The 18,861-nt window shown below is 43.3% G+C and overlaps 1 protein-coding gene across 1 annotated transcript in view; it reads right to left on the reverse strand.

Annotated features, from left to right (window-relative positions):
- Nucleotides 1–1,531: 1,531 nt before the first annotated feature.
- DYRK4 (dual specificity tyrosine phosphorylation regulated kinase 4) overlaps nt 1,532–18,861 on the reverse strand; it is a 41,016-nt gene continuing 23,686 nt past the window's right edge. The window contains exons 10-18 of the mRNA XM_033148036.1: nt 17,966–18,102; nt 16,591–16,731; nt 14,589–14,727; nt 12,029–12,116; nt 10,382–10,554; nt 8,486–8,546; nt 6,731–6,860; nt 4,594–4,745; nt 1,532–1,910 (exon numbers count right to left, since the gene is read on the reverse strand). Of these exons, the coding sequence (XP_033003927.1) occupies nt 1,642–1,910; nt 4,594–4,745; nt 6,731–6,860; nt 8,486–8,546; nt 10,382–10,554; nt 12,029–12,116; nt 14,589–14,727; nt 16,591–16,731; nt 17,966–18,102 (1,290 nt within the window). The 3' untranslated portion in view covers nt 1,532–1,641. The remainder of the gene's footprint in view (nt 1,911–4,593; nt 4,746–6,730; nt 6,861–8,485; nt 8,547–10,381; nt 10,555–12,028; nt 12,117–14,588; nt 14,728–16,590; nt 16,732–17,965; nt 18,103–18,861) is intronic.

Raw genomic sequence — 18,861 nt, forward strand, 5'->3', positions numbered from 1 at the left:
ATTCTCATTTTCTGGAAATTTTCCTCCTTTGAAATTAAAAGGGACCCCATTGCACTTTCTGGACAACTTTACATTGATAGCACTGTGGTCACTTCTATTTGTACCTGCACCTCACACCAGATCCCGGAGTCATTCTGGATTAATTCCAGGATCAGCTCTCCTCTAGTTAGTTGTTTTTTAGAATTTTTTCTTTGTTGACACCTGAACAAAACTCATTTGACAAGAGTGACTGAAATGGCCCCATCATTAAAATATATTCTCCTTTGCTTGTGTCCTTTTATTTTATTTTTTTTTACATTAGCCCAGACTGTTCTTTACATTTCCGGAAAACCCAGTAAAGTACACATCTGCAGTCACTGTTGGAGTGGAAGTTCATTAGCACTTTTTAATTTTCTTTTCTTCGTGGGTGTCCCGTCACATGTGTGGTGACGTTTCTGTGGGTGGCCTCTAACGCCAAACCCCTTATTCCGTTTGCTTCTCACTTGAGCACAAGCCGGCTGTTTTGCTTCCAGTGGCCTAGTGGCATCAGTCGCTGGAGACGGAGGGCAAACATGGGATTTCAACAACACAGAAAAAGTTGTTTTCTCAAGATCTCTATGAAATTCATGTGAGAGATTATCTTGGAAACTGGAATGGTAGCACATATAAAAGGCTTTTAAAATGTGTGTGTGGGTGTGGGTGTCTCACACAATGCTCCTTTATCACTCTTGTGCAAATTATAGGGCTCCTATATGAATTAAGGGAGGCGGGTGGCACTGTGGGTTAAACCACAGAGCCTAGGGCTTGCCGATCAGAAGGTTGGCGGTTCGAATCCCTACGACAGGGTGAGCTCCCGTTGCTCGGTCCCAGCCCCTGCCCACCTAGCAGTTCGAAAGCACGTCAAAGTGCAAGTAGATCAATAGGTACCACTCCGGCGGGAAGGTAAACGACGTTTCCGTGCGCTGCTCTGGTTCGCCAGAAGCGGCTTAGTCATGCTGGCCACATGACCTGGAAGCTGTACACCAGCTCCCTCGGCCAGTAAAGTGAGATGAGCGCCACAACCCCAGAGTCGTCTGCGACTGGACCTAATGGTCAGGGGTCCCTTTACCTTTATCTATTGAATTGGGGTCACAATGCAGAGCTCTGGTACCCCTATCTTGCTGCTCTTTCTGATTTTGTTTTCTTTCTCTTTCTGGGAAATGTTTTAAGTTGTGCTTGTTGTTTTTGAAACACCTGTCACTTCTGGTGTCCTTAACCACCATGAGATCTACGGATATATGGTGGTATACAAATTTAATAAATAAAATACAATATGACACTTAAAAAACCAAACCCCTAACTGAAATAACAGCCCATGAGCTGTACAAGAAATGTCTTGGAGGTTAGACAGAGGTCATATGTCTTCACCTTGCAGTACTCATGAGTAAAACGTTCAACCACACCCTTGTCCTGATCAAAATTAATTTCTGTCCCTCAACAGAGCAAAATATATTCTATTTGAACTGTAAAACAGTACCCATTTCCACTCATGCAATCTTCCTCCACACCAAGAAATGTGCACAGACTGCATATAGACAGTTATGTTAAATTTCTGTTCTTGAACATTTTACAGCAAAAAAGTTACCTAAAAGCAGACCACAAATGATATGCAAAGAGGACTAGTCATTGCTTGTACTTGATGGGTGGCAAGACGCTTGTATTTTTGTGCATGACCTTCTCAGTCCTATGGTCTCTCTGTTCTTTTCTAACAGTTTTGTCCACCAGGGTTTCCGGTTCTTTTTCTGGAGTTCCTTGCTTGTTGGAATCCTCCTTTTCCTCTTCGTTTGCATCTTGGGAGGTTATGATGGGAGATAACTTCTGAACTGCAATGGATAACTTTTCAGAGGGATCAGGTTTTATTTCTGTAGCAGATTGGTGCCGCGTGGTTTCATCTGCAGAGAAGGGGAGACACAAAATTAAAGAGAAACTGTATTACCCTTAGGGAGCAACAAATCCAGAATTGCTTTAGGACTTCAATAAATACAAAGAGGAGTGTTCAAGTAAGGTTTTGGCACCTGCTTAAAACACTTTTGTATCCAGCCATGTGGGTGCTGGCATAGTTTAGAAGTGTTTTCAACTGTATTCATAATTTTTATATTTCTTGCAAACCACTTATTTTATATAGAGGTTATATTTCGGTTATATATCATGCAGCATGTAATTTGCTCAGGGTTCGAGCCCCACGTTGGGTGAAAGATTCCTGCAATGTAGGGAACTGAACTAGATGGCCCTCATGGTCCCTTCCAATTTGACAGTTCTGTGAATCTAAGTGTTGAAAGTCGCAAGACACACAGAAGCCACATTTCTCCTCTCAGTCCTCCTCCCCTATTCACAAAAATAAACACAAACAATTAAGCAAAAACCTAGAAACACACATACACACAACTGTCCGCCATTGCTCTCTCTTGACAAATATTAATTATAAAAACAAGCTACCCAAACTGGCAACAACAGCCTTCTCCTGTCTAGCTGCAACAAACGTGCTTTGAGGTGTGGCCTTAGGGAAACCAGCGCTGAGCGTGCTCAGACTATTCTCCAAGGAAGTCCTACTGGGCCAATACTGAAGCTGCTGCTTAGCCCTGACAAAAGGAGATAGAGAAGAAACCTGCAGCAAACACATGCCTTCCCCCCCCCCCTAAGACACAAATACCGGTAACAGGGGCCTCTTTCTCAAAGTGATGCTTTGGGATTGCGATGGGCAGAGAACAGCAGGTTGACAGAAATGTTTGCAGAGCTTTCCTGAGTTTGGACAGAAGATTAAAATGCATGTTGTACAGGGAAGAGCGTGTGGCTCTGAGATTTGTGGGGAGGGCCATGCCTCAGCGAGGCGGCCTCTGCTAGAAATACCTGTACCTGTCTGAGGTTTCTGTGAGTGGTGCGGGTAGTAATATAACAATTTATAATAATTTATTATTTATACTCCACCCATCTGGCTGGGTTTCCCCAGCCACTCTGGGTGGTTTCCAGCAAAATATTAAAATACTCATCAAACATTAAAAGCTTCCCTAAACAGGTAGAAGTGCAGTGGGCTGAAAGAACAGGAAAGTTGAGATGTGTAACAAAAACCAGTATTTCTAGTACACCACCAGGGCCGGCCCACCCATGAGGCTGACTGAAGCCGCCATCTTGGGCGGCAGAATCCTGTGAACACCTTTGCTCACCCCTGCTGCCAACCACCAGAGAAGCAAGGAGAAATGGGGGCGGCGGCGGCGGCAGCAGCTTCCAGCGAGATCTCGAGATAGTTCTACGAGATGTCTCTGGAAGCTACCATCGCCGTACAAGTGGAGCAGAGAGGGTGGGACCTCCCCGTTTTGTCTCTTCACACTACAAACACGTAGTTGTCCATCACTGATGGACTCTCTCCACCTTAACAATGAAACACTGGGGAGATAAAGCTTCCTCTGTTCTCAGTCTCTCCTTTCTCCCTCTCTTTCCACGGCAAACCTAGGCGGCCAACCTCTGTCCCTGAAACAGCTGAAGGCGAGGGGGAACTGGCCTCAGGAAACAGACATCAAATGGCCTGTGCTTTTTTAGCAAATGCATCACAGTGATAGCTTCAGTAGCAGAAGACAGACTTCCTCCAACCCCAAAGCACACAACATGTGTGTTTGTGTACATATGTTGACTTGGTCTCGGAACCGGAGGACACACTCAAGGAAAATGATGTTTATACTTTCCGTTCATTCCCCCTGCCACCCCACATCAGTTTCTGGGCTGACGGAGGCTGCTATGACATCCAGGGAACAATTGCCATGGGCTGAGAGAATTTGGGAACCGGGGGGTGTCAGGGGCTATGCGGTGTCCTTTCCATTGGCAAGGGGCAGGCATGGACACCGAAGCTTCAGAGCACTTGTGATGTGGCAATTGCACGGTCCTCTGCTTTTAGAAATTGCCCGCACAGGTGCAACCTACTCCCTGCCCTGGGGGTATCTGAACAGAGAGGCACAGTCACATCATACTTTTTATCCTGCTCGCCACACTTCACGGGAGCAGAAAACTGAGTTGGGTAGAAAGCAACAAAATGTGCAAGAAAGGTAACCAAAGAGATTCTGTGAAATGTATAGGCTATGCAAATTAAGTAAACGTGCATTGTTTCTATTATTTTTGTATAATCTGTTTTTCAAAACGCTATGCAATTTTGCAATAAATTAACATGGAAATTGTTTTATTTTTCATATTTTTTCCCTGCTTCTGCCCATCATGGGGAGGGGCAAGGAGGCATATATTGTGCTGCAGCCCCACCATACGATCACTGAAAATCTTATGCAACAAGTCCTCTGGCGTTGACTATTTCAAACGTATCTTTTCGACCATAAGGGATGGAAACTTGCTGCTGCTTCTTTATTTGGAGTTGGAATTCTTGGGAGGCTGGGTTCTGCTACTAGTATCCCATAATGTGGCATTTCTGGTTTCCATAACATTCAAAAAGCCAAAGAGAGAGAAGCACACCTCAAGATGCTGCTGAGCTTGGCAGATGCTTCCTGGTGTTTTGGCTTTGGTTTGTCTCCCTCTGAAATACCTATTTAAAGACAATTCATTTGGGGGGAAAGAAAGAACCGAGAACTATGAGTCCACCTCTTTCTGGCTGAGCATTTTCTTTCTTCTTCTCTGCCTCGCCTGACTTTGTAGTAGGCTTGGCCTTTTGTTTTGCTTTATGTAACCATGGGTCCTGCATCCAGGAGTGGTGCATTGCATCTTCCGGAGTCATGCGCAGGGAAGGTTTCCATCTTGACATAAAACATATAGAGAACATCAGTATGGAACATTATGCACATGCTATTATATACATACAAAGCTAGGTGCATATGGGGTCTATTACTCACGTTATCCTACATGTGACAGCACACGGAAACACCACACTCATATGGTATGACCTTACTGCACAGTAATTGCATTTTCACAGCAGTTTCATCACTGCACGTCACATAATTCACTCTGCAAAAAACCGAGTGTCTAATATATAGGCACTGCACCCAAAAAAGGCAGAGGACCTGTTCTCCTTAGAGCCGGAAAGGAGGCAAAGTGAAGAGGAAGGAGAGGTGAGGCAGATCAGTTTGGGAATGCTAGAATGCACAGGTAAGTTTTTAACAGGCACTGAAAGGAGTCAGGTGGATCCTGGGAGGCAGAGTTTCAAGGGCAATAGATCTAACTTTAGCCACCTTTGCACCCAGCCACCAATAACTCCCAAGCCATCAAGTGACTGTGGAAAAGCAGGTAGGTTTGATGGAATATACTCGTATTTTTCGCTCCATAAGACGCACTTTCTTCCTCCTAAAAAGTAAGGGGAACTGTCTGTGCGTCTTATGGAGCGAATATGTGGTCGATCGCTGGCTCCCTTTCCGGCCCCGCCCCCTTGCCCAGGCCTTCATTGTTGAATGTTCTGCAGATGAGGCTGTTTGTTTCCCCAGCGACATGCGACTGGCTGATTAGATTATCTGTCTGGAAACTGTAGAAACGGCTCCCTTTCCTTTCCTAAAGAAGCTGCAGAACTCTGAGTTGAACCCCATAAAAACAGGATTTTTCTCCCATTTGCAAAGTAAGCTCAACAACTTTGAGCTGATCCTCAAAAAAAGGGGCTTTTCCCCTTTGCAAAAGAAGCTGTACAACTATGAGCGGATCCCAAAAAACGGGGCTTTTCCCCTTTGCAAAAGAAGCTGCACAACTGTGAGCTGATCCCCAAAACGGGGCTTTTCCCCTTTGCAAAAGAAGCTGCACAACTGTGAGCTGATCCCCCAAAAATGGGGCTTTCCCCCTTTCCTCCTCTAAAAACTAGGTGCGTCTTATGGTCAGGTGTGTCTTGCGGTATGTCCTCTTTTGGCCTTACGTTTCTAAAACCATGCCTTTAATTCTGCCAACTCAGCTGACTGTGATCCCATCTAGTATCACCCTAACTTAGTGGTTTTAAAACTCGTCTATCAACGAACCTCTTCCCTGCATGTCTGCCATGGGGCCCAAGCAAAGTTTATGGAAAACATAAATAGGATAACTCTCCATTAGCGCATGGTGTGAACGAGCCACTTGGGACACATCCAATATGTTCTCTAAATATGCACATTCTTTGGGGAGATGATGCAGTGGAGGCCAAGCTGCCTTTCAGGAAAGTTTGTTCACCATGACTGATATACAAACTGAGAAACCTCTGACAAACTTCCAAAGAATTCCTGGAGTGCCGTGTGAAATATGCCGCTTCCTTCCGGAAAACATTTTCATTACATACTCTGGCAATATGGGGAATTAGCAAATCAAAATAAACATTGCTACCATAACTGAGCTCCAGACATTTACCAAAGTTTAAGGACAGAAAAGAGGGACGCGGGTGGTGCTGTGGTCTAAACCACTGAGCTTCTTGGGCTTGCCAATCAGAAGGTCGGCGGTTCAAATCCCCACAATGGAGTGAGCTCCCATTGTTCGGTCCCAGCTCCTGCCAACCTAGCAGTCTGAAAGCACGTCAAAGTGCAAGTACGTAGATAAATACGCTGCTCTGGTTTACCCAAAAGCAGCTTAGTCATGCTGGCCACATGACCCAGAAGCTGTCTGCAGACAAACGCCGGCTCCCTCGGCCTATAGAGCGAGATGAGCACCGCAACCCCAGAGTCGGACACGACTGGACCTGATGGTCAGGGGTCCCTTTACCTTTACCTTTTTAAGGACAGAAAAGCAGGGTTTAAGAGCCTATATATGCAATGGACAAAACAAATGAAAGCTATCTTACACAAGGCACTTTTTCAGAAAATCCAGAAATGCACCATCATATGTTTTCAATACAGCGCTCAGTTCCTTTGTGTTTGGGTTTCTTATTCTCCCCCTACTATTTGTAAGATTCTTTGGAGTGCCGCTGGAATCTTTAAAACAGAAAAGCAACATTTTAAAACTGTATACACATTTGCATAATATTTAAAGTTTGGATGCTGGAAGAGTAAGTCCACAGAAGATTTAAGCCTGCCCAGATAATATTTATTCAGAACAGGGATGTCCAACGCTATAATGTTGGGATCCACCCTATTCAATCGGAAGTGCATTTTGCCATAAAAAAACCAATTCCTTATTTTTATGGTCAGACTCCATAACAAATTTGGTGCCGTCAGGAGCCAGGAATTCCTAGTAATGTAGCGAATGACCCCAGGTGTAACTTTGCTTAAATCACATGTACAGGAAAATATCTTATAGTGCAGAGCTCACATGAAGTTTTTTGCCCTGTGGGTAAACTTAAAACCCACCTTGATTAAAAGATTAGAAGAACCATCAGAGACCTGGGAAGATTTTGGCAGCATAGCACCTGGCTTTTAGACTAACAGTTTGCATCTCTGATCCAGAAGAGTGCCAGTGTTTGTTCACAAAACCAGTAATTTTCACTCGCAGAAAAATCTCTCAGAGATGAACTATTTAGTGCCTTAACATTTATGTATTGCAGCCAAAAGCTGCAACAAAAGCCTCAAGCAAATGAATAAATACTTAAAACACATCTCACCTTTCCATCTCTTCAAGGTGGTTTACAATTCAGAATAAAACAATTGCATTCAAATCGGCAAAAAACCCAACCATCGGTCTAAATGTATTACAACAAAGGAAATCCAGTGAAACATTATACTAGCAATAGATACTTTATTATTGCTTTCCAAAAGCACAAGAATGTACCTTGGTGCCTAAAGATAAAATACATGATATATCTGGGAGGCCTATTCCACAACCCACAAGGCCAACACAGAAATGCTCAATCCCCAGCCCACATAACCCTTGAAGGGGGCACCTGGAGGCAGTGGGAGGCCCCATTAGCTAAAGTGGTGCTTCAGGTTAAGAACAGTTTCAGGTTAAGAACGGACCTCCAGAACGAATTAAGTTCTTAAGCCAATGTACCACTGTGAGCCAGCGTGGTGTAGTGGTTAAGAGCGGTAGACTCGTAATCTGGGGAACTGGGTTCGTGTCTCCACTCCTCCACATGCAGCTGCTGGGTGACCTTGGGCTAGTCACACTTCTCTGAAGTCTCTCTGCCCCACTCACCTCACAGAGTGTTTGTTGTGAGAGAGAGGAAGGGAAAGGAGAATGTTAGCCGCTTTGAGGCTCCTTCGGTTAGTGAAAAGCGGGATATCAAATCCAAACTCTTCTTCTTCTTCTTCTGTATTTAAAAAGCATCTCTGGGTTATTTGTGGGGCCTGCCTGGTGTTTTTACATGAGTAGATGTGTGCTTTTTTATATATAAAAAATGCATCTCTGGGTTATTTGTGAGGCATAGGAATTCGTTCATATTTTTTTTTCAAAATATAGTCCGGCCCACCACATGGTCTGAGGGACGGTGGTCAGGCCCACGGCTGAAAAAGGTTGCTGACCCCTGATCTAGAGCATATAAATATGCATTGCAATCCCTCTTGCACAATGCTCCATACAACATGAAGGTCTTTCTCCCACAAATGCCCTATCCACCATAATGATGGGCACTATGCAAGTAAGTCAATAACGGCAAGGGACTTACCAAAGAACGTTCGTCTTCTTGATGCAGTCTGAATGAAATCAGCAGGTGGAAGACCTAGTATCTTTAACACACACAAAAAGTCAGCCTGAAGAGCACCTCTGTTAAGTATATAACAAATTAATGGTCTTACACCTTTAACATGAAGGAGATGTTGATATGATGGCTGAGCTCTTTTTCATTCTACTGCAGAGTCAGTTGAAAAGAGCGGGAAACTACCACAAACAGTAAAAAAATAAGTGCACTGAGGAACTCATCAATGGTTCCAATCTAACTGGAGGTTTCTACCTGTACTGGATCTGATACTCCTCAACACTGTTATCAACGACTAAAAATGAAAGTTATGCCTGGCACAAAACTGGGAGGGAGAACTAATGTATCAGGAGACAGAAATAAAGTTCAAAACTATCTTAGAAAACTAGGCTGGAATAAAATCTCTGTACATCTAACTCAATTTAGAAACTGACTTTTATAATCTGTTAAATGGTACATTTTGAGTTTCATATTCTTCACAAAGAGTGCTGCCTTCCTTTTTCTGGGTCAACTCTATGGGCCTGTTGCATGCCATAAAGGGGCTCTTAATACTTGGGAGTTAGAGCGTTTAAATCACTTCACACACATAATCTTCTTGTAATCCTTGAAACACCCAACAGGTCTGTGTTATTATCCCACATTTCAATTTCCCGTCACTAGGTGATATTTTGGTCTTTGCGTTCTGGGTTGTATGAGTTCCTGTGGGGATATTAAACATTTTACAGGCACTCTAATGCCAGTGTAATGCCACTTATATGCAAGTTATTTTTGAAATGCAACATTTTATTTCATAAGGACATATTTTGTACAGAAAAAACAATTGTGTGTGTGTGTGTGTGTGCATCTTCTGAGACATAACGCTAGCTAATTTGTGTTTAAAATGTTTGTAGTAGACATAATTTTTTGTTTGACACGTTGAATTCCTCAGACTTTAATAGAGGAGCACGGATAAAATTCACTGGCAATGAAAGAGATGCCTTCGTTTCATGTGAACAAGCATGACTGAAGCCTGGTGAGATGAGGGTGATAACCTAATCCAAAGGCATGGATCCAACAGAAAGGAGGAGAAGTAGCATTACATGCAAAGGATGTGCATGCCTGGAAGGACATTCATGACTTGGAGCATGGAAGGCAGATTGAGAGTATTGGGGGCGGGGGGATTGTTGGAGAAGGTATGGAGTGTGACCACAATTCCATGGGGTCGTGTCTCTGGAAGAGTAAACCTCTGCATGCCATCTGATTCACAGTTGGAGGACACACTGTCCCACCCCCTGGCTTTATGCAGGAAACCCCAAGAGTATCTCTCACAGATGGCTGTCCAGCCTCCAAATACCTCCATTTAGGGAGACTGCAGCACCCCTCCTCAAGGTAATTGTTCCCATTGCCAAATGCTGTTACCATTAAGAAGTTTCTCCTAATAGTCAACTGAGATCTACCCTCCTGTACCTTAAGTCCACTAGACCTAATCTCGCCTTCTGGAGTAGCAGGTGGCAAGTCCTTGCTGTTTTCCATGTAAAACCCTTTCAGATATCTGAAGAATACTATCACCTCAGCCTTGTCTTCTCCGGGAGAAATCATCCCAACCTTCTTTCAACCTTCCCATATTTGTTGTCCTGCTCTGAACACTCCCAACATCTACATAGCCTTCTAAAAGTGCACAGTTTTCCAGATGAAGCCGAACTAGTAAGGAATAAAGTGGAACTTTATGTGACAAATCTTAGAGGAGTTTCAAAAACTACTTGCGACGTTGCAAGAAAGAAAGAAATCCCCTTTGTGAGCATGCATAAGTTCTTGTGTATAGCTAAACTTGTTCTTCAGAGCCTGGGTTGTTTCTGCACACATGCTAGTATTAAGATCAGAAGTTACCTCCATAATGCATGCAAGCTGCTCCACTTCATTCTCTCCAGGAAAAAGTGGGTACCCTGTGTAGAGTTCAGCCATAATGCACCCTAGGCTCCACATGTCAATAGGGGTTGCATAGGGGTGACCAAGAATCACTTCTGGGGAACGATAAAATCGACTCTGGACATACGTATACACTGGAATAGAAAGGCGGGGGGGGGGGGGAAACACTGGATATGTAAATTATCTCCTCTTTCATTGACACCAATCCTCACCTCAATGCAAGCCCCTGCGCTCCTTTCTTAACTCCTGTCATTTTGGTCTTGTCATCTTAGACCAGACGTTTCCAACCTTTCTGAGTCCAAGGCTCCCTTGACCAACTACATTCTTTCTGCAGTCTCTTTATTTATATATACTTTTCTAGAAGACAGTGCGTTGTTGAACTATCAATATAGCAAAAGTTAATATTCTAGCTCACAGGTTTTCAACCTTTTCTTTTGGGGGTCCACGGCTCTCTTGACCAACTACATTATTTCTGCAGCACCCCTGTGGGGCTGAGGAGCCAGTTATGTCACCCCTTGACTGCAAAACTGGTAGCCTCTCACCCATTTTTGAACATCCTCCCTTGTGGAGTATTCCCTCAGCCTCCTCTCCCCTCTCCATGGGAGTCCTCTGGGCAGCAGCCACCACTGACCCTGGTCTCTGAGCTGCCCTATCCACCTCAAAGAGAGGTGACTCCTCATACCACCTCCCAGGAGTTTGGGAAGAGGATGCCCTCAACCTCAGGGGCCCAACAGAGACTGGCCGAAGGTGAACGTGAGGCCAGCACCCTACTCATCTGGGGAAGCAGCTGTGGGCGCTGCCTGGTCTGCATGGTGGAAAAACTCCCCTTCAGCACCGGCAACACAGCTCCCAAGCAGGCCTTGCACACAGTAAGCACAAGAAAGGCCAGTGGAACACCTGCTTGCCCGGCATTACACTAGTCTGCCCATTCCCAACTGCAAGGACTGGTGGACTGGCTGGCTGGGCACCCTCGCCCACTTGCTTGCTTGCGAGCCAGTGTGGTGTAGAGGTTAAGAGCGGTAGACTCGTTATCTGGGGAACCAGGTTCGATTCCCCGCTCCTCCACATGCAGCTGCTGGGTGACCTTGGGCTAGTCACACTTCTCTGAAATCTCTCAGCCCCACTCACCTCACAGAGGGTTTGTTGTGGGGGAGGAAGGGAAAGGAGAATGTTAGCCGCTTTGAGACTCCTCAGGATAGTGATAAAGCGGGATATCAAATCCAAACTCTTCTTCTTCTTCTTCCTCCAAGGCCACCTCAGCTTCTGGCACTCCCTGCCCCCTGGCCAGCCCCAGAGGCACCATTGAGCTGAGGAGCTTGTAGCCAGGGCTGTTGCAATGAACAGCCATGCAAGCCTTTGGGAGGCAGAGATGTGAAAGGGCATCAGAGGAGGGAGAGAGGGAAAGAAAGAGGGACAGAGGCCATTTCCCTTTTTACTTCGAAAATCTATTTTAAAAAATCATTGTGCCTTTGTTTCTTACTCGCTTGTGAGCTGCCCCAGGATTATCAATTTATACTGAAGATGTGGAGTATGAAGTACATAAGCGAATAAATCAAAAATTAAGAAATCTAATAAAGAAAATTACATCTACTTGACTTTTCTGCAAACCTCTTTGGTGTTCATAGCAGCTTGATCCAAAGTCGATAACTTTAAATGAAACCTGCCCAGGTTGGGGTTGGTTTATTAATATGTTCTCCTAAAATGAGGGGGGACGAAGAAGGGGGAGAGAAAATATCAACACACATCTATCAGGTTAGCAAACTAACGGCAAAAACATTTTTACAGGAAAAAAACAACCAGGCTTCAACTATATGGTGGTGTCTGGTGAGAAATCCCAGGATCTATGACCTCCTCCTTTAGGTGTGACTTATTTCGTGGATGCAGTGTTCATATAGGAACGCAGAGGTCATTCATTTGCTGATATATCATCAAGAACTCAAACAACGCTTATAAATTATAGGTTGCCATTTTGCTCAAATGGCTACTTTCTGAAGAAGTATTGACCATTCCCTAGCACCTTTGAATGCTTAGCTCAGAAGGGCAGAGACCAGGTCAGGGAAGGGCAGGTTGGTCAGCCACACTGAGAAAATGCCTCCCCGAGACTTTATCATGTTCCTTAAGAGCCATGAAAATTAGCCCTAGAAAGGGAATCGACTGTTGCATAACTGCAGAGGGGCCACATAAACCTGCTGGACCAATCCGGGAAGGAATCAGAAATGCCTCCCTTGATGGGGGTCATTTCCACCCACTTCAGATCTCAGTTCTCTGACATTGAGCATATAGAACCCTGCATGAGCAAATATACCGGTACATTTTTTTATACACCAAATGGCACATTTAAGCCAGGCTAAGGATGGCAGCTTCAGACCATATTTTGCGCTCTCCTCTTTCACCCTCATTAAGAGGTTTGGAGGCAGTGAGAGATTTTACTTTCTTGGGCTCCATGATCACTGCAGATGGTGACAGCAGTCACGAAATTAAAAGACGCCTGCTTCTTGGGAGGAAAGCAATGACAAACCTAGACAGCATCTTAAAAAGCAAAGACATCGCCTTGCCAACAAAGTTCTGTATAGTTAAAGCTATGGTTTTCCCAGTAGTGGTGGATGGAAGTGAGAGCTGGACCATAAAGAAGACTGATCGCTGAAGAATTGATGCTTTTGAATTATGGTGCTGGAGGAGACTCTTGAGAGTCCCATGGACTGCAAGAAGATCAAACCTATCCATTCTCAAAGAAATCAGCCCTGAGTGCTCACTGGAAGGGCAGATCCTGAAGCTGAGGCTCCAGTACTTTGGCCACCTCATGGGAAGAGAAGACTCCCTGGAAAAGACCCTGATGTTGGGAAAGATGGAGGGCACAAGGAGAAGGGGACGACAGCGGATGAGATGGTTGGACAGTGTTCTCGAAGCTACTAACATGAGTTTGACCAAACTGTGGAAGGCAGTGGAAGACAGAAGTGCTTGGCGTGCTCTGGTCCATGGGGTCACGAAGAGTCGGACACGACTAAATGACTAAACAACAAAAGGATGGCAGCATACCAATTACAAGGGAAAGTGCTTTTATATAGACGGTGTCTCATAGAAAACAGGCTTTAATTAGGAGCCTGTACTAGAGGAAACTGAAATAAGCTAACGCTTTGGTCTATATATTTGGTCATATGACACTCAGTGATTTGGAAAATTCACTGAATGGTTAAAGCTTTCCAAACATCGCAGCTACATCAACATAAAACAGCTATTGTGGTGTTAAACGCTTAACCATATGAGAGTCATCTAAACCTCAGTGTTTCATCACTCCCTTTAACTTTCATTGAGGTCTGAGTTACAAGCTAGACATGACATTAAATAGTGACAATGGGAGTTTTCCTTCCAATGATAATAGCAGTTTCAGAGGAGCATTTCCACCTGGCCTTTGGGTTGGTTTCTGTTTAATATTTATGCTTCATCTTTTATTGGTGGGTTATTTTGAAATTGAGACCTGCAGTTTTAATTGAATTTTAAATTTGTATTTTAATCTGTTATTTTAAATTGATCGTTTTTATGTTTTTTGTTGTGATTTTAATTGATGTTAGCCGCCCTGAGCCCGGTTCTCTGGCTGGGAAGGGCGGGGTATAAATAAAATTATTATTATTATTATTATTATTATTATTATTATTATTATTATTATTATTATTTTGGCCAGGATAGAAATCTAGAAGAGAATGGTTAAACTCCCCTTTGTTGCTTGCTCCAATTATCACCCCCAGCACCTACTATTTGCATTTTTTAAAGTGCATGTTAAATGCAGATACACACATAATGTCCCATCTTGTTTGGACCTAACTGATCCCATTCACTGAAATGAACTCATTACATAAACACAAACACACACAGGAATACTGAAATGCCACAGGTTTAACCTCCATTTTGCAGTAGAATACACAGAATATGAAACAACACAGTTTGGTTTTTTTTTTACATATTTTTCTACTCCTTGGTGTTAATAACAATCCATAATGTGCATGAGAGTTAAAAATTAGTCACTGACAAGGGGCCCAGAAGATCTTAAGTGAAGGAGAGAAAAAGAATGTTATGCAATTTTGGAAACAATAATCTTCGGTCTTGTCTAAAGACTTGGACTATGCTTCATTATACAAAATCTGCAATGATATATAAAAATGGCTGTACTTACAGGCTTTAGATCACAGTGAATAATCTTTTCTGTGTACAACAACTGTAAGCATCTTAATATACACAGGGTGAATCTACGAATCAAACCCAGTGTAAAACCTTGGAAATTATTTTTCTTGATTAGTTCATACAAATTTATACTGTGGGGTGAGAGACAAAAAGCATTTTACACATTATACTGTGAAGAATTTTAAAGGGTGGAAAAAAAATATTACTTTATCCTACTTCTGACTGAAAGGATAAAATCTGAACACACATTTTCCGAGGAACTTAAAGCCCAAGACTGAATGGATAAAATCTGCACACAAGGCACTTAAAGTCCAAGACCATGTCAGAATATTTACATCCTTCGGAACAAAAGTATGGCTCTCTAGTTACCTCATAAAAGTTCCAGCATCTCTGATGGCAGCTGCGATCAATGAAGCACAGCAGCTAATGATGGGTGGAATAAAAACTGAATTGGGCAGTTACCATCCATCAAAGTTGCTCAAATGCCTGGATGGGTCCCCTTAATGTCTTCTGATTTTTATATAATTTATTTATTAAATTTTCATCCTGATCTTCCTTCCAAAGGAGCCCGTGGCTGTAAATACTTTGAAAGTTTCATGAAAAAAATAGATCACTTCCAAGGGGTACAACACTGGAACACCATAAAAATCTTCCCGGTAGGAAATTAGTTCTACCATACCACAGCAAACCGTACCAGAACAGCTTGAGTTCTGATAAAGGTCCTCAGATGACAGAAAACCACAATCTTTCATTATGGTTATTTTAAAAAATAAAATCATAGAATTTTGGAGCTGGAAGGGACCTCAAGGGTCATCTGGTGCAATGCAGGAATCTCAACAAAAGCATCTGTGTCAGATGGCCATCCAACCTCTGCTTAAAAACCTCCAGTATCAACTTCAAATCATTCTCTTGTGTATGTGTGTGTGTGTATTCATTTTAAAGATATAAAAGTTAGAGTTTCTCAATATTTTAAGCGCTCATAATACATGCATTCCAGTCAACACAAAAGGAAGAGAGAGAAGGGGGAATTAGATTGTTTTTTAGACTCTGAATATTAATTTGGCATGATTTACCAGGAGCGACTGGAAATTCCAAAGATGCTGAGAACCTGTTTCAATGATATGCCTCAGGCCAGGCCCCAGCCTACCAAAGACACTGAGACCAGGCTGAACTCTGGACATCTACAGTGGCTGTGTCTCAAAAGAACCCCCCAAAGTTCAAGTATTCGTGTGGGGGTGGGATCAGGGCCTGTATTGTCTGGGGAAAGTGTGTAGGATAAAGCCAAAGGTACACACGGGTGGTGCTGTGGGGAGCCTAGGGCTTGCTGATCAGAAGGTCGGCGGTTCGAATCCCCGTGACGGGGTGAGCTCCCGTTGCTTGGTCCCTGCTCCTGCCAACCTAACAGTTCGAAAGCACGTCAAAGTGCAAGTAGATAAATAGGGACCGCTCCAGCGGGAAGGTAAACTGCGTTTCCGTGCACTGCTCTGGTTTGCCAGAAGTGGCTTAGTCATGCCAGCCACATGACCCGGAAGCTGTACGCCGGCTCCCTCGGCCAGTAACGCGAGAGGAACGCCACAATCTCAGAGTCGGACACAACTGGACCTAATGGTCAGGGGTCCCTTTACCTTTACTGCACTATTATGAATCTTGCTAATAACTGGGATTCACATTTGGGCCTATTCCCCATGGAACGCATGGATCAAGGGACATCCAATGGGCTACTCCCTCAGGATGGGCACAATGAATGATGCTTGAATGATCAGGCTCCCTATAATTCAGGTTCAAAAATTATAAGCAGATCTGCAATATGCAACTTGATACAGAGCAATGGTCAGATCTCCATTATACTGCTTAGAGAGAGATCTATGCTTGCGAAACAGAGATGTGAATACTTAGTGATTGCTTCCACTCCCATGCCCCCATCTCCAGTTTAGGCATGAATATACACAACGGTTTACATAATTGTTATTATAGATAAGGAAAAGCTGTCTTACCCTAATAGTTCAAAGGAAATGCAGAAATGATTACGGAAGTAAAAATATTCTTTCATGTGGACGACATTGTGAGCATTGTTTTCATCCTTTTGCCGTAGAGCATTGAGGATGCTGACTTCTACCAAGGCTTGATTATGAAATCTAAGTGCAACAGAAGAGTTTGGGTTTTCATTATTTTTTTTACACAAGCTGATGCCAGAAGCGAGATCATTCCCGTGTGTTGTTGAAAATAGGACTTAAGACAAATGACTCTTAGTGCAGGCACACTACACAAAATGCAAAGCTGAATGTGATGTTTCTATACTTGTCTGATCACAGGAGGGCTTGTCGCATGTGCACTATGCGTGTTCCTCATCATGTGTGTTTAGTATGAAGTCCAGAGGGGGCTTCTAACCAGGGGCGTAGCAAGGGGGCGTAGGGGGGGCAGGCCGCCCCATGTTGCATAATGGAGGGGGTGACAAATTATCAAGGAACAATATCTTCCCTACTAGGGCGGTTCATTCAAAACTTATTTTTAAATTCCTGCTCCGAAGGTCTTATCTTACTACACTAAGGATTATATAGCTATATATGAAATTTCATGCATATCGGTTAATATCTTGACCCTCCTCCACCAAAATAGCTGTTTACTTGGCTGTTTTCCTATGTCGTGAAGGCTGAAATTTCAGTTCAGTGGAGCACTTACTGTTCCCAACCCTAACCCTGTGGAAAGCCATCTAATTAGACTTTAATTTGATTTTGAGGTGTTTTTAGGAGGCAATTTAATTATTGTTTGATTTTATGCCAATGTTGTGTATCTGATGTTAGCCACCCTGAGCCCGACTTCGGCCGGGATATAAATAAAAGTTTTTTTATTATTACTACTTGTTATTATTCCTTTGTAAGAAAAAATGAAATAATGTAAAACCATTTTTTGCAAGGGGGGGGAGAATCAATTGGGGGGGGTGACAAGAAATTTTCTGCATCGGGTACCACCTGACCTTCCTATGCCTCAGGGGAGGGTGACAAAAAATTTTTTTGCCCCCGGGTACCAATTTACCTTGCTACGCCCCTGCTTCTAACCATGTCTAGCAGTTAGAAACCTCCCCAAGATCTTCACACCAAAACTAGCTCTCAAAACAACTTACAATTTTGAAAACCTGAATATGAATTTTGTTTGTTTAGTCAGAAAGCTGTTAACAATAATTTCTGCAATTTCTTGTTAGCTGAAAAATTTGTACGGGTTTTCTGGCTAAACACTGATTAAAACCACTCCCCTCTTCTGCTAAAATAATAAAACAAATCACAATTAAATTTAAAAAAATTCTTTCTATTCAACTAACATCTAACATGGTGGTATCTTGATAAAGTTTATAAAACTTTTGACATACCGTACCTCTTTTTGTTCCTTATTATCTTCACTGCTACTTTTTCACCTGTCTTGTGGTCCAAACACTTCACAACATGCCCAAATGATCCTTTCCCAATAACAGCCAGTATTTCAAATCTGTATGCGATATGATCACTTAGAACCTATACAAGGTGACAAAAAGTGGAAAGCAAAAGTAGTACGTGCCCTTGTATCTCTGGTGCTTAAAGGACCTAGGGGTCCTAGTAGATCACAAGCTGAACATGAATCAACAGTGCAATGCAGCAGTGAATGCTATTCTAGGCTGCATCTACAGAAGTCTAGTGTCAGATCAAGGAAAGTAATAGTACCGCTGTATTCTGCCTTGGTCAGACCCCACCTAGAGTACAGTGTCCAGTTCTGAGCACCACAAGTTAAGGAGGACAGTGACAAGCTGGAACGTGTGCAGGGGAGGGCGACCAGGATGATCAAGGGTCTGGAATCCCAGCCGTATGAGGAACGGTTGAGGGAATTGGGTATGTTTAGCCTGGATAAGAGGAGGTCAAGAGGAGATATGATCATAGCTGTCAACCTTTCCCTTTTTTGCAGGAAATTCCCTTATTATAGCATTGGGAAACAGCAGGGAGGGTTGACAGCTATGTATATAGCATTGGGGAACAGCAGGGAGGGTTGACAGCTATGGATATGATAGCCATCTTCATATATCTCAAGAGCTGTCACATGGAAGATGGAGCAAGCTTGTTTTCACTTGCTCTGGTGGGTAGGACTAGAACCAATGGATTCAAGTTAAACAAAGTAAATTCTGACAAAACATCAGAAACAATTTTCTGATGGTGAGAACTGTTTGACAATGGAACACACCCCCTTAGGAGGTGATGGACTCTCCTTCCTTGAAAGTTTTTAAGTAGATGTTGGATGGCCAT

Source organism: Lacerta agilis, chromosome 5 (assembly GCF_009819535.1).
Source record: "Lacerta agilis isolate rLacAgi1 chromosome 5, rLacAgi1.pri, whole genome shotgun sequence".
In the NCBI taxonomy this organism is placed as follows: Eukaryota; Metazoa; Chordata; class Lepidosauria; order Squamata; family Lacertidae; genus Lacerta; species Lacerta agilis.